Here is a 15,418-nt window from a genome sequence, read left to right on the forward strand (position 1 = left end):
TTTAGGGTTGCCAGAACCACCAACTCCAGGAGACGCCAATCCAGGCGATACGGATCCTTGTCGGTTCGTTGGTGTTCTGTCAATAATTTCCTGTAGGGATGTAGCTGACAAAACTTTGGAATTGCGAGAAGCTCTACTAGCAGCTTGTGACATTCTGCGTTTCAAATTGACACGCTGGATTTCATCTTTGAAGTTTTTGCGGAAGACTATCATGACAGAGCGTACGCATGGTCAGAAAAGCGCCCGTAAAATTTCCTTAAAAACATTATACGACACTTACATTTGACCAAGTTATTATGCAGTGGGCGCATTTCGAGAGGAACAAGTTTGTTATGTACTTCCAAGCATCTTTCCAAGATTTGTACCTGTGGTTCAAAAAAAGGCAAAGGTGTCAAAATCCTAATGACACTAGATAAACAGACCCATGTTCTCATGATGAATGAACGATTCGCCTTACCTGATCATCTATTGTATCGCGCAATCGCTGAACCCATTCCAGCATATCGGGGTGCTGATTAGCGAAGGCACCGGACAAAAATGCCATCTTGTACATGGGTACACCACCGTTGACAGGAGCATCGACCGCACCATTGAGAGCCATGGAAAATGGATTGATGTTATTGGTGTTTGTTGACGACTGTGAACTTTTGGACGCCTTAGGAATAGTTTGAGCGTATTTTCGTTCCAGTGCCATAAGTTCATTGTTTTTCTGTTCCATAGCATGCACGGCATTTTCAATGGGCGACAGCTCTACAACAATGGTTTTGATGACCCGAGATCGTCTAAGAATGGTTGGGAATGAATCCTCACATATCAAAGTGGTCTTTTCAGTCCATAGATTCAAGAAATCGTTCTCTGGCTTGTTGGAGGACCCATCATCAGGATTGACAACCGGCTTGAGAACAGGTCTAGAGAAAGAGAACCGACTGACTTCGTTCGCCATGTAATAACTGCGAATATTATCAGAGACCAGTTGATTGCTGAAGATGGGTCGATCGTCGCGAACGGGTTCTGGCGTTACAGCAGTTATCTGCAGATATTGACCATCAGGTGACGCTTCAAGTTCTTTAAGCTCTTGATCAGATATAGACCCTCCGCTATTTGATTTGGCTGGTAAGACTTCGGCATTGGGATGCTTGTTTTGTATGCGTTCAATAAACGATCCAATCTTCTCCCATTCGAAACCTCGGAATACCACTTGATGATTGCGCACACTGACAGGAAATCCACGGCCGTAATATCCGACTCTAAAGTACTCTGGATAATAGCGTTCCTTCTTTGCAATACTTTCAATGTAACCTGCTTGTCTTGAAAGAATATCGCTCAAACGAATATAATCAAAGGTGGTTGCTTCATAATGATCAGCCAATTCCTTGCATAGATCAACACATATTTCCCATGCCTTGCCGCGTTCAAGATAATCCAGCATCTTGAAGTAGATTTTTTCCTTCCTTGCAAACGCAGTCTGGGCTGTGAAATTCAATTCCGTGATAGCACCCAACTCAGTGTACGGATCCCACTCTAGCAAGTCGGCATGTAGTTTCAAGGTCAAAGCGGCTTCGACGGAATTGTTGCTTTCCAATTGTAGGTGAACTAGTTGATGTACATATTTAATATAGATCTCTTCTCGTTCGATCATTTGAATAAATCGCATCAGCTTGAGTGTACTGTTGATGCGCTCGTCCATGTACTCATCGTTGTCTTGCGGTAAACTTCTGATTTGTAATAGTAAATCAAGGAAGGTTGCCAAAGATGCAATGGCGCTGGTGCAAAGTTCATAGCATTCAGTGTTGATCGATCCGATATGTTGCTGAAGGCTGTTTTGAAGTTCAAGAACAAGTCGATGACGGGAAACAGGGGTTCCTATTTTCTCGACCATGAGCAAATGATCCATGGTGCCAATTAAGTACTGTTGCAATCTCATCACATTGCCAGTCCGCTTGTATTCAATGACGAATAGATCAATCATCATGTTTGACGCAACTTCACGAACATAGTCGTGGCTGGCTAAGCACATTTTGCACAGAGGTAATACAATAAGAGGCGTAGCTCGCGCATGGAAAATGGTCAGTTTGTTGGGAAGAGGGACATTGGTGACAATGGACAATGGCGATGGTCGGTGTTGCATGTCTTCTATGGAGGTAACAGATGATCGCGATTTGAATGTCTCCAACTCAGGATTCTTATCAATTGATATATCTGGTTCACTACTGGTCTCCAATTCGTCATCATCCATCATTTTTTCATCCGCTTCTTCATCTTCGTCCACGGCGTCCGGTAATTGCTGATCCAATCCATATGCTGCCCATAAAACGAGTAAAGCGTGCACACCAGAACCACCTCGAAGATCACCCACAAGTTTCCACATAGCATGTTGTCTTTGGGGGAGGAACCTGTCAATTTCAAGCTCTCGGCTGGAGACAACCGTGAAAATAGTTCTCAGTACACATTCCCACAAAGCCATGGGATTGTTGTTCGCCTCAAGCTCGTATCCAACTTCAGCTTTAGAGTCCAGTGGGAAATATCCCTCTCTTATTAGCTCTATGATGGGTGTCAACACAGAATTAATGACGACTTGATGAGCTACCATTTGCAAATTGAGCCAGTTCCTTGGTATAGCACGAGCTGCGGCAATTTTCTCGAATAGGGAAGAATCAATGTCTTGGAGAGAGTCATCGTCTTGTTCGGGATTTATCATCTCTCCTTGAAGCAGACCCAAGCAGACACCACACACTTCGCGAATGATCATAGATGCTTTGCGAGTGCCTTGCTCTTCAACCGTGTTGACCAAATACTGTTTCCATTCGTGCGAAGGTACCACGTTGAAAAGTTCAAGGATGATGACGCTAATGTCCGACAATCCAGATGAAATAAGAGGTGTGACATCCAGTTTGGATGTCTTCAGATTGGTCTTGACGGCGGGTGTAGATGGAAATGGGTAAACGGACGGGAAGGGCGTCGCCGGACATTTGCTGAGTATGCTTTGGCTGTTACTGGCAGATTGGGTGGTGAACTGGCTAGAAAAGCCCTGTGCATGTACAGTTTGTGCTTTGCTAGAGACAGAGTTTGCTCGATCGCGTAAACTCATAGAATTTCGACCTGAACTAATGGGCGATTTTCCGCTCTGACCGAACGAAGCTGACGTTGGAGAGGTGGTGGATGAAGCTGAGGCATTGGGCTGTAGCATAGCCTTGTAACATTGACTCACGATAACTTGTAGTTCCATGTATGTATTCAATAAAAGAGGGAGCAGTGATAACAGCGTCACTGTAATTTCTGCAACTTCATGTTCGGCAGCCATCATTTGGTCTTCGTGGGATTCGTCATATTCGTCGTGCGTAGCCAGTGAAATAGGGCGGAATTGCGAGACACTTTTGAGTGAAAACATAGAAGAGACCCAGGATGAGGAGAGACTGGTTGATGTGTGTGACATGGATCGGTATCCTCGTACTTTCTCAAATACAAGGTACACAATGGTAATAGACAGTCGCAAATTTTCAAGCCATTGCGCACGACTTACAGAAGGAATGGCTTGATTCGGCGGGATACTGGTGTCTTTAGCAGAACCGGATTCTTGCTCCTTTACCACTTGTGAGTAAGGTCTAATCCAGCATTCTATCCAATGCACTACCTTAGGTACTAGAGAATTCTTGCTATCCATGTCCATGAAGATTGGGCTCTTGATGACAAAAATAATAGTACACAATCGATAGGCTACAAGCTTGCCCGTGACATGCGCCGAAGCATCCAAAAAGCTAATGATGATATCCGATACTTCGCTTGGCAAAAAGACTCTACGCAATTCGCCAAGAATACTTGCAAAGTGTTGAAGTGCCAGTGTCTGCGATCCTATCATGGAGCTGGGAAGGTCGGGACTCATGATGCCATTGATCAACTTCATCAATTGCTGAAGCTCTTCCTTAAACATAATATCGCGCAAAGTACGCTCGCTCTCTTCTTCAGTTTGCCGTGCAACTTCTCGAGACCGGACAATAAAACGGAAAAGATATTCCCATACTTTCATACTGCTTCGTAATTTCTTGGCACGAACGATATCGGCAGGATCCGAGCATAATCTCAAATGGCTTTTTAACAATGCGTCATATACATACGCTTCTTTGGGAGGAGATTTGCCAAAAGTAATGCCAGTAGATTGTAGACCGGGTTGGGCAAACAGTTGTTCAATGTAGACATCCAAGACGGGCCGGAAGTTGCTAAATCGCCTGTCTTGTATGATACCGAGAACCCAGACTATACTTTCAACGACTTTGTCATCCATGTCTTGAACATCTTGGCGTTTCATATGGTTGGTAGTCAATATGCCAAACAAAGCGTCGAAAATATCACCAAGGAACTTCACAATCTCCATTTCACCGACAAATGTAAATTGGTCTAACACTGACTGAAGTTCTTGTTTCCCTTCCTGGCCTCTTTCAAAAAAGGACTGCCAGTTCAGCAGCTGCACCAACACTTGATTTTGTGTATATTGTGTGGAGCATAGGAACGTTTGGAAGCTGACGGTATCGCGAAGAACAACAGGCTTGACATTGTTAGCCATGGTGGTGCTAGGCAATGGCATGGAGATACCAATAGGAGAGCCCATAATCGTTGTACCTGAATGATTTGTATCTTGCCGGCCAAGACTATTGTTGCTTCCATTGGGAACGATTGCAAGAGCATTTTTTGAGCCTATGCTACTCTGGCTACCATGCCTCATCGTTACACGGTTATTCTGCTTGTTGGTTGTAGACATGTTGGCTGGAGCCGTGGACTGCACACACCATGGAACAACATTTAAATATGCCCCTGGATTGCTTAATTGCTTGTCGTATCGATAGAGAGCAAGCTTGTGCGTACCATCAACCACAAAGTTTTGGAACACGGGTGGCAAGAACAGAGGCAAAAATCCAAACGCTACAATTTTTTCCGATGCTAAGCCTTGAGGTGAGTGGGATTGACCTCGATACAAAGAACTGTGTCCACTATGAGATTGTTGACTGCTGTAACCACTACTGCTACGGTGTCGTACAGTCAAGAAGATGTGTGATTTCTCCCATATATCAACATCTGCAATTTTCACCTTGATGGTCTCCTCCCAAGACGGTCGTTGATCGTGATAAAAGACCATACTTTCCCAGTAGGTTGTTGGACCAACCCCACTTGCTGGATGCAATGCGTCTTCGATTACATCACCAGTGACATTGCTTCTGACACAGACAGTGACTTGAACGTTCTTGGAACGACCCATTTGAGAGAAATCACCAGATGATAAAGATATGTACAGCTCATTCCGCTCGTCACCTGGGAAGACTACATCAGGGAAGCCTAGCCACGATGTGATCGGTACATCTTGTAGTAATCCAGTGTTGGTCTTGACTACATTATCCAATTCACCGTGGAAAAGTCGCAAATAAACACATAGCATTTCAGCTCTTGGATTTCGCTCATATTCCTTTGGCGTCTCATCAATGATATTGTTGATCAGACACGAATAGCCAGATTCTGTGGTTGGGGTATAAATCGGCATGAAATGTTCGGCCGCTAGCATATCTCTAGAATTAGCAGCACCAAGGTTGGTTCGAATGCTTAGGCCGGGTGTACCGGCTGAGGACGAAGGAAGGGAAGCGGACGTTGGGTTCACACTAGGTGAAGCCGCATATGCACTGGATGATGGTCCGGGAGCAAGTGTTTGATTTGTTGAAGTACCCTTTAGAAGACCGCCAAGATGAAGAACAGCACAGCCAAATGGTCTTCGAAGACCATGCTGAGCATTATTTGGCTGAGGAGCGGCAGGTTGACTTACATGGCGCTGCTGAGCCAGTTGGTGTTGTAAACTGATTTGGTGCTGCTTACCGTTAGCGATGTCGAAGTAGGATTTGGAGTCTGTCAGTCCGCTTATGATTGACGCTTGTCCGCCAGACAGAGATGAGACATGATCTTTGTCACTCAATTTCATTGCACCCATACGTACAATACGACACACCAAATAGATGTCCTTGTTCAAGTCGTGATTCGAAATCTGGGTAAAGAGAGTATTGAGCTTGCCTATACGGTTCTCATCCTTGGGCATACCATTGTAGTTCATCACCACCAAGAACTCTTCAGTTAAGAACTTTTCGTCCAGCCGATTGTAAAGAGAAAAATAAAGCTCTGTGTATTCTCCTGGTTGACAAATGTGAGCAACACAAGCCTTGAGATCAAAGTATAGATGATAAAATTTGGCGCCTTTAGTGGTGCCAGTTGGAGCGTTTAGGATCAAAGGCGATGGTGGATGTATAACACCAGGAGAAGCCGGTTGCATATTTTCAGTCAGTTCTGTTAGGCCAGAAGTCGAGTTCAATAACAATGCGGTGATAGACGGAGAAGGGAGTTTAAGCGCCGAGGTTGATGACAGGAGACCAGACCCCAAATTAGTAGAGCTCAGTAGAGCGTTCGGAGTGCTCAAGTCTTTGTTGGCGTATTCAAAATGCATGCGATAGATAGTGGCGATGGATGTGTTATGTAGATCCAACAAGTGGCCAACATGTGGGTGCCTCAGTAGCATTTCACCACCCTGTATCACATTGATGACCACCATCCTATGAATCAACTCCTTTCGTAATCTGGATAATTCCTCTCTCGACAATGTCTGGTCCAACAGCTGTCTGCGCGCTTGAAATAAATAATTAATTTGATCCTTGAGAGAATTGAACGCTGCGTAGCGTCGGTCAGACAGATGTTTATATAGGCGACAGTTCCATTCCCGTATACATGCGGCGATTTCGTCAATAAGAGGCTCACTCTCGCCTGTAGCAGTCGATTGGCCATATCGCGTGAAGGGAAGTGGAGGTAGTCGGGCGGGCTCGCTTTTCTGTTGCACAGGCTGAGGATGGTTCGCTTCGGCCAAATCCAAAGATGAGAGGAAGTTTGATGCTGACGAATGGGACATGCTAGTCGCACTGCCCGGACGAAAAGTTTCTCCTTCATCGATGGTTTCATCGGGAATGGGCTTCGTACTGCTCATTTTGGTAGTGATATTGGACTCTGAAAGGGATCTCGGAAGCTTTGGAGGGCGGGCAGCCATGTAAGACAGCATTGATGAGCTACTATCTGGTGAGCCAACTTGTTCGACATCTGGGATGATATTGGGATCCATAGGGTCGACAGCCACCGATATTCGATTTTTCTCCGGCTTCAAAGAGCTCACGCGCACATAACCTTTGATATGAACGTGATTTTTCGGAAAGCATCCAATTGGCGCAGTACTTGGGAGCTCACCATGATTCAATGCACGTAAGACGTAGCCACGATACCAAGACTTCTGTTGCTCAATGATGAAAACTTCGTCTCCGACTTCCAAAGGTATCAGTGCGTTTAAATCGCTTGGCTTGATAGGCTCGGGAACTGGACTAGTTGGTACGCTGTTCCCAGACACAAATGAACCGTCGTCAGTAAAAGGTGAAAGTAAGGGAGATTGGATGGTAGAGTAGGCGGTATTGGGTCGAGATGAGGTTGGAGTGAGTAATGTGGTTGCTGAGGTTTGACCGCTGGCATTTGACTGAGCATTGAGATTCGGAGTGGGTGAGAAAGGATAGATCACAATGCCGTGAGCAATCTTAGGTAACGGGAGCCATTTCGTGACGCTGTCACGTCCCACCTGCATGGCTTTACTCTTCCAAACGATTGAATGAATGCGATTAGCCTTGGGGGTCTCAAATGCAAAATTGCAGATTTGGGAAATTTCAGTATCACGTTCCAAATTTGGGTTTTGCACTGTCAAAGTAAATAGCTTGTTGACAATATCTTTCTTTATTTTCACCGTATTTTTAAGCGATACAGATTGAGAGTTTCATCAAAGGCAATATGCTTAGCTACTTTTCCGTGCCATTTGACGGTAGGAACTAATTCTACATGGAAGAGTCGTTCCGCTTCTCGAATGAAAGCGTCTTGCGCAGCTTGGTTACGAACTTCACTCATGCACACAATGATGGTCGATGGAGTACACAGCAAGGCCATTGTTTCTACCAGGTCAATAGCGCTGGCTTCGGAATAGATGCAGTCGCAAGCTAGGATATAATCTGGTTTATACCGATCTTTCGTTTTGTGGATAGCCTCTTTGTCACCCCAGAAAAGAGGTGCTACCACGATTTCCCCTTTGCCGTTGGGTTGAGCCATTATCCGACCGTCCAAATCTTTGCACACCATATCATTTAAACTGACATTGGATTTCATGGTGTCGACAAGTTCCTCAATGTCTGTCATAACTACCCGTTGCACTCCAAGTTTTGCAAGCATGATCCCCATCAAGCCAACTCCAGAGCCAAGCTCGATCCAGGTGGATGTATCATCCAATTTAACAGGTTCATGTCGATCTCTACGGTGATACAGTGCGAGATTTTGAAGGTAAGAGCAGAGGACCATCGAAGAAAGCCAAACATAACCGCCCAAGTGTGGCGAATGAGGGTCTTGTCCGAGCTGTATATTAATGTCCCCGATATGAACTGTCAAAACGTCGGCTGCTTGCAATTCCCAGCGATCTAGCTTTTGGAGGGATCTTGTAAACTGCTGGCCATCTTCCCATCCACTAATGGTGGCGATGGGTGGACCCTCTGTGACTGATCGTTCAGCCTTGTGCTTCATTCGCTCGAACAAGTTGTGTGCTTAGAGGTGAAGCAACAGTACTGTGACTGCTCTTCCTTTCAAGTCAATTTCAAGAAAAAAAAGCACAGGTCTGACAGACGAAATACAGTTCGGTAGTCATGGGCAAATCTTCAAAGGATAAGCGCGATGTGGCAAGTATCACACTAGGTGGATTGCAAGGTTGAAATCAGCTGTTAATTTCCAGCATAGTATTATCGATTAGCAAAAGAACAAGGATGGAGAGCCCGAAGTGCTTTTAAACTGATGCAGCTGGACGAAGAATTCAACTTGTTTGAAGGTCAGTAGTGATGGGCAGTGAAGGAAACTCTATACCAGTACTAAATAATTAATATCGTACAGGTATACATAGAGCCGTCGATCTCTGTGCTGCACCGGGAAGTTGGTCACAAGTGCTCAGCAAACGTTTAAGGTATGCTACATTTATTAATGCATCGTTGATTATGTATTTTTACTGATCACTCTATTCAATAGCGAGAACCACGCCAATAATCCTCAAGAAGAGCCACCAAAGATTGTTGCAGTTGATCTACAGGCCATGGTATGTCATCCGTTTTGATCAATCTCATAAATTTCGACTTATTTTCTCATGGGCGTCATGGTTTGTAGGCTCCACTTCCTGGAGTGATCCAGCTTCAAGGTGATATCACCAAGGTCTCGACTGCTGAACAAATCATATCGTATTTTGAAGGAAAATTGTCTGATATTGTTGTATGCGATGGTGCTCCAGATGGTAAGGATCCCGAGCGGTATAGCATTTATCACAAGCATCAATGCTATAGATGGGCTAACCAGTGATGGATGAATAGTGACTGGTCTCCATGACATGGATGAATATATCCAAGCACAACTTCTTCTTGCTGTAAGTAACCAACAACATCCTGGATGTGTGAATGGAAAAAAGCTAATATCAACGATTCTACCTAGGCACTCAACATTACAACTCACGTTTTGCGACCCGGCGGCACATTCATTGCCAAAATTTTCAGAGGCAAAGATATCACACTTCTTTATTCACAACTCAAGGTTTTCTTCCCTGTGGTTACATGCAGCAAACCACGAAGTTCTCGCAATTCTAGTATTGGTACGATATGATGCATGATTTATCCTGTGCACTTACTGGTTAAGAGTCTTGTGGAACTAAACTCTTTCCATTGGACTTTAGAATCATTCATTGTATGTCAGAACTATTCACCACCAGAAGGCTACGTTCCAACCATGGCAAATCCACTACTTGATTTCCACTACAGTGGAGACAATCAATTGACTGGCCCTAATAGAACCATTGTTCCATTCATTGCTTGTGGAGACTTGAGGTAACCAACGAGTTGATCTCTGTAAACCCGCAGACATACTGTTCAGCTTGCTAATACCACTCTATCCATTTGCTCTAGCGGCTACGATTCTGACATGACCTATGCTCTAGAGGTTAGTATTGCTTGATACTTGGTTTGGTTCTGATAAGGCCATCGTGCTAATGTATATTTGTAATAGACGAAGGAAAACGGGGAATACAAGTCATTGGATCCATTACAACCACCCATTAGTGCGCCATACTTGAAAGCTTTGGAACTTAAGCGCAACAACTTCTATAACAGAGTAGCATAAGCCGGCTAGACGTTCATATTTAGACCCATATATTGGTTTCGGTTTCAAATGTTTTTATATGCTTAATATGATTGATTTGGAAGTGCTGCAAGTCCACAAGTGTATAAAAGCTATTCTCATCCTTTGTGTATTACAACTCCTTCCTGGTCTCCTTGATGCCTACTCTCGATTTCTCTTCCAAAGCATTATGCTCGTCAGCCAATCGGTCAAATTCCTTGTTTTGTTGAGCCGCCTGCTTTTTCAGCGTATCGTAGTCCAAGTGCTTCTTCTTTAATTCTGCGATCTCATCACGAAGTGTTTTTGACTCTGCGCCGTTCGTAACCTGGCCATTTGCTTCCAAAGCCTCCTCTGCTGCCGACAGCTCGAGCAGAAGTTGATGAGTACGGCTAAGGATGCTGCAATGCGAATGAGATATTAGGACCCGGAACCGGTTGGTTCGATGATAATGATGAAGGTTAATTTACTTACAGAGACAAGAAAAGAGTAAAACCAGTCAAATAACTGTCGTGAAAAGAGTTATTTTTCGTGGCATAACATAATTATAGCTCCAACAGTATTGCAGCACTTACAGGTTGCGCTGAGCGTAAAATTTACGAGCCGCAAGGGCAGCTCCAGAACGCATATCATGCATCATATGAGCGCCAGCTGCAGACTGATCATCTAGACCGCCAGGTCGTTGCAGACGGTTGATTGCGTCTATGAAATTTTTTCCCTTAGCAAACACGATACGTTGAAGCCAGCAGCTGTCTGAAATCCGACACCATACACACTTACCGATGAACAATACAAACACGAACCTGATTTACGAACATCGTTAGCTTCTATGCCATAGAATTATCACATGCTATTCCACTTACACAAATACGATCTTAAGAATATGGATAGCCTTGGCGACCTATAGAAGTAAACTTGTCAATGCACTGGCAGGTCAGCCATTGGATCACTGTCCAAATTTGGACTCTATCTTACCATCGGAGACGTGGACACAAACTTGACGAGCTGACGACGCCAGTGTTTAGGAAGGGGAAGCTATTGGTAAAATATTCATTGAAATGCGTCAGTGAGTAGCCGGTCGCGAAGCTTCAAGAGGCTGTAACCTACGATCAAAACGCCAAAGATCACGATCTACAGAACCAGGAATCAATAGTCAGTGTCGATACAGAACAGTCGACAAATTTCAGGTTTTTCTAACTACACATACCTCTGTGACCATTATGCCAAAGCATATCGAATAATGAAGCGCCATTGTGTGTTATCAACAAGTAATGACGGAAGAGTTAATCCCAACATCGCGGGGGAGGGAAGTCTCATTATTGCGGCGGAGAATCAAAATGCTTGGCTGGACTGTCGTCACTGTGCAAAACGGGAATCACGCTCAAAAGGATTGCTTATAATTTTTTTCATCTACTGTATTTACAAAAACAACGACTTCATTTCTGTGAGCTAGCCCAAGGATTAGAACATGAATAAAGAAAAAAAATGGAAAATAAAAGAAAGTAGGGTTATTGCATGCGCATTTGATTGTAGCCGTGAGATTGATGGTATTGTGGCATGGGGGGTGGAACACCTTGTTGTTGTTGATGCATCATCATATCCCGGTACTGCTGAACTCTCATAAATTGCTGCTGTTGGGCATGTGCCAGCTGCCCAGGATTTGGTGGTTGCTGCATGGAGAGTTGTTGAAGCTGAGCTGGACTCATGCCGTTCGGAAGTGCTTGAGGAGGCGGTGGCGGTGGCTGTCGCTTTGTGATCTCGGCCTGCACTTGATATTGGATCTTCTTCAAATTGGCTCGTTCTTGATACAACTGATGTCGCTCGCGTTCAACATGACGCTTCTCTTCTTCAACAGCAGCTTCCAAATCCTGAAATTGGGTCAACCGCAATTCAAACTTCTCAACTTGCTTTCCAATGTATTCGCATGTCAGTTTAGAAATACGCTTTTCTTCCTCAAAATTGGGCACAGTCATAGTGGTGGCTGCTTTGTCGTCATCGGTTGTGGTCTTGTCCGCTTCATCTCCTTTGCTCTTGTCCACGTCCATCTCACTCTCAGTCTTCTCCTTCTTCACTGCAATGCCCAGCTTTCCTTCCATACCAAGCTCTTTCAATGTAGTGCGAGCAGCAGCCGCAGCGACATCTGGGTCGACGGTAGAGGCTAAGAATGCAACCACCGACATGATTGGGTTTTCTCCTTGGCTTTCCTTTGACAACTTGTACTGTAGCATTCCTAAATCTGACATGGTGGTCATGGAGTAAGGGTCTTCCAGTGGCAAATGGAGGAAATGCAAAATGCATTCATCGCGAGTTCGTGTGCCAACATGCTGTGAAACTGCAGACCAGTCTGATGAATACATCTCCAGGCCTTCCAGAAGCAACAAAGACTCTTGATCAGTCCAAACGGTTTCTTCCTTCTCTTTTGCTTCGACCTTTGTTTTCCGAATGAAGTCTCCACTGAAGAGCTTGGCGGGAAACTTGCCATCCACATAACAGCTCTCGCAAAGATGTACGTGTGGTGGTTTGCTGCTTTGATATGTAACATCTTCGCATGTCTTCCCGCAGCTAGTACATTCATTAGGTTCGTCTGCCTCTTCCTTAGCTGTGCCATTCAGTTGATTATTTGATTTGGCAAAAACGTTCTTTCTCAATTCCAAGTTTGTGTCGAGAGCTTTGCGTGCTGGACTCTCATTAGAGGATGTAACAGTCCCAGCTGGCTTTCCTTGGGAAGGAGTAGCAGCCTGATGCGATTGTAGTGCACGAGGCAGTTCCGCGGAAGGTCTAAAGTGACCACTGAGCGGTGCGCCGAGATTGGAAGGTCGTGCATCGGGATCAACCTATAAGAAGCGGTGAGAAGCTAATACAGCCTTTACATTATAGACGACTGTGATGCTTACCTGATAATTGATCAGACCCCATTGCTCTAAAAATGCATGTACTCGAATAATAGCGCAAACATCACCAGCCAAGTTTCGTCTACATGCCGTGACCGTCAAATATTCTAGTGGATTCAACCTATACGTGTTGATCATGAAATCGCGGTACTCTTTGTATACAGCAGGCGTTTTAGTTTTGTTGCGATTGTTGAAGAATTCCGGTAATGATTTTCGTTCAATTTCGTGAATGGATGCAAGGTCATGCCAGGCTGCATACGATGGGAGAAGGACTTCGTATTGTTGTTGTACAAGATATTTTCGAGCTTCTTCCTCAATTTCCAAATCCTCACCGAGATTGCTTTCTTCCAATTTGATCTGTCCGTCGGTAGCAGCATCAGGTTCGTCGGTTCTAGACTTTTTTAAGGCACCTTCATGCGTCTGTTCGGCATCAGCAATGGGTCGTTTGTTGGTCGATTCAATGGGCTCGGCATTTTCAACTTGATATTCTTGCTCATTGGCCCACTCGTTAAAGGTGTAACTGCTGTTGAGCCAATCGACACTGACATGGTATGGCTGGTGGTCATCGTGCTCCGCTTTGCTACTAGTAGAAGCCACACCTTGCAATTGATGAATGTCTTCTACCCATTCATTATATGAATCAGGGTACCCAACCCAGTGCACCAGTGTCCTTCCATCACGGTCACTGACGACCTTATATTCGTTATCCTGAATACCACTCGGTTGATTGTAGATAATATGGGTAGCAGTTGTCGCGTTCGTAACATATTCAGCTAGAATTTAACAAATTTTTTAATACCAAGCAAAGAGCATCTGATAGTGAGTTCACCGTGTTATTTACCTTCGAGTTCGGCGATCTTTTTCTGCAGATCTGGTTTATCGGCAGCTGGCACGTTGGATGCAAAAGCAATTTTTCTCTTCTTCAAGAGACCTAGTTCCTTGAGTTGACGAATAACATACTTGAGCATGTCGATATTAGTTCCTCTCTCTTCATTTGCATTGAACTGCCAATCAGCAATGTCGTTTTCCGAGCGAAACTGGTAAGCAGCAAATAGAATGTGGTAAAGGGGAGAATCCGCATTGAGGTGTTCAAGAGAGAAAAACGAGGACGGCAGTCTTGGCGAAATAGACGAGCCATTTTGTCGTGCACTGAAAGCGTCAGATGGACTCAAGACATTGTTTTGAAACTGTTGGAAATGCGCAATGAAGTATGCCAATTCCGGAGCGGTAAATGATGTATCTGCACCCTCACTGTCCAGGGCAGTTCGTAAAGGCTCACACAATGATTCAAACGAATGGATTGTGCTAGGTTGTTCATAGAATGTGAAGTCAACACGTGATGGCGAGCGGTCCAGTGGCATGCTGAGCGATGACTTGTTTGCCTCAATCGAGGGATGCGCGCAATCAGGCTTGGAGCTGGTGTTCGTGCGCGCTTGTTAAAAAAAAAGCGCAACGATCAAAGGCTGGTGAGATATATCACGTGTGATGATGTCACCCATGCGCAATTTCCTCTCACTGCAATTTGATTTCGTGGCAGTAAATGAAAGGTGTTTAGCGAGATGTCATATAATATAGACCAACAAGACTTCCGAGCGAGAAGTTGGATGATTCTAGACAGCTCCCCAGCAATATGAGTGAATTCTATCCTATTCACCGGAACTCGTTGAACATACACTATGACAACGCGCATCGAATAGAGGATGTCCTGGGCGTCCAATACGAAGAGTCTCTGTTGCTGACAATTACAAAGGAACTGTGCCCAGTTCGGTCCTTCAAGGCATTAAAATATCATCCATTGGCATCCAAACGACGATCTGACAAAGTACTTGTCAATTCTAAAGATCCGTCTAAACCTTTGAAAACCACCACTATTTCCACATGATTTCGCGAATTGGTGCGTCTCTCGACTTCGCAAAGTCGGTTCCTTCAGTCCGCTTCATCGCTTGCGATCTGGCCTTAGCTCGCGACGCTCTATTGTCCGTCGTCATCACTATGGGAAGCTGGTCTTTTTCAGATTTGTTCGACAATCACTATCGTCGCCAAAGCCTACAAAAGAAAATATTGCAAATTTTATTTTAAGGCTATAGCTCTTCTTTGCCAAGTCTAGGCTGAAGCAGCATCTCTAGACTCATGTTCGGAAGTTCGATGGACTTCACGAATTTTCTAGAGAAGTTTATTTCGACGAAAAATGAGATCCAGTAATGTAAACACGGATATAAATGCATATTAGAAATAAAATCAGACAAATGCAAATTCCGTGAAATAAAACCAACCCTGCCTGCAGGAGT

The 15,418-nt window shown here is 44.5% G+C and overlaps 6 protein-coding genes across 6 annotated transcripts; 2 read left to right on the forward strand and 4 right to left on the reverse strand.

Moving 5' to 3' along the window:
- Positions 1-232: 232 nt before the first annotated feature.
- On the reverse strand, positions 233-7,682 carry K450DRAFT_231276 (uncharacterized protein). Its single transcript, XM_051587393.1, has one exon. The coding sequence runs from the start codon at positions 7,640-7,642 to the stop codon at positions 431-433; it is 7,212 nt and encodes a 2,403-aa protein (XP_051446813.1). The 5' UTR covers positions 7,643-7,682; the 3' UTR covers positions 233-430.
- Positions 7,683-7,741: 59 nt separating this feature from the next.
- On the reverse strand, positions 7,742-8,752 carry K450DRAFT_231277 (uncharacterized protein). The gene has a single exon (XM_051587394.1). It carries the CDS (start codon positions 8,617-8,619, stop codon positions 7,795-7,797), a length of 825 nt encoding a protein of 274 aa, XP_051446814.1. The 5' UTR covers positions 8,620-8,752; the 3' UTR covers positions 7,742-7,794.
- Positions 8,739-10,245, forward strand: K450DRAFT_197554 (uncharacterized protein; the record flags this gene model as incomplete). Its single annotated transcript, XM_051584548.1, has 10 exons — positions 8,739-8,799; positions 8,843-8,917; positions 8,980-9,049; positions 9,112-9,178; positions 9,247-9,370; positions 9,447-9,499; positions 9,565-9,721; positions 9,803-9,953; positions 9,987-10,065; positions 10,132-10,245. The coding sequence occupies 10 exons, from the start codon at positions 8,739-8,741 to the stop codon at positions 10,243-10,245; spliced, it is 951 nt and encodes a 316-aa protein (XP_051446815.1).
- Positions 10,119-11,531, reverse strand: K450DRAFT_231284 (uncharacterized protein). The gene is made up of 8 exons (XM_051587395.1): positions 11,447-11,531; positions 11,347-11,370; positions 11,215-11,274; positions 11,103-11,140; positions 11,020-11,042; positions 10,815-10,941; positions 10,714-10,746; positions 10,119-10,640 (listed from the first exon to the last, which is right to left on the reverse strand). The coding sequence occupies exons 1-8, from the start codon at positions 11,489-11,491 to the stop codon at positions 10,376-10,378; spliced, it is 615 nt and encodes a 204-aa protein (XP_051446816.1). The 5' UTR covers positions 11,492-11,531; the 3' UTR covers positions 10,119-10,375.
- Positions 11,532-11,747: 216 nt separating this feature from the next.
- Positions 11,748-14,491, reverse strand: K450DRAFT_269962 (uncharacterized protein; the record flags this gene model as incomplete). Its single annotated transcript, XM_051592944.1, has 3 exons — positions 11,748-13,073; positions 13,134-13,903; positions 13,972-14,491. 3 exons carry the CDS (start codon positions 14,489-14,491, stop codon positions 11,748-11,750), a joined length of 2,616 nt encoding a protein of 871 aa, XP_051446817.1.
- Positions 14,492-14,709: 218 nt separating this feature from the next.
- K450DRAFT_231292 (uncharacterized protein) lies at positions 14,710-15,112 on the forward strand. Its single transcript, XM_051587396.1, has one exon. The coding sequence runs from the start codon at positions 14,761-14,763 to the stop codon at positions 15,010-15,012; it is 252 nt and encodes an 83-aa protein (XP_051446818.1). The 5' UTR covers positions 14,710-14,760; the 3' UTR covers positions 15,013-15,112.
- The last annotated feature ends 306 nt before the right edge of the window (positions 15,113-15,418 follow it).

This window comes from Umbelopsis ramanniana, assembly GCF_025399195.1.
Source record: "Umbelopsis ramanniana AG unplaced genomic scaffold K450scaffold_13, whole genome shotgun sequence".
NCBI lineage: Eukaryota > Fungi > Mucoromycota > Umbelopsidomycetes > Umbelopsidales > Umbelopsidaceae > Umbelopsis > Umbelopsis ramanniana.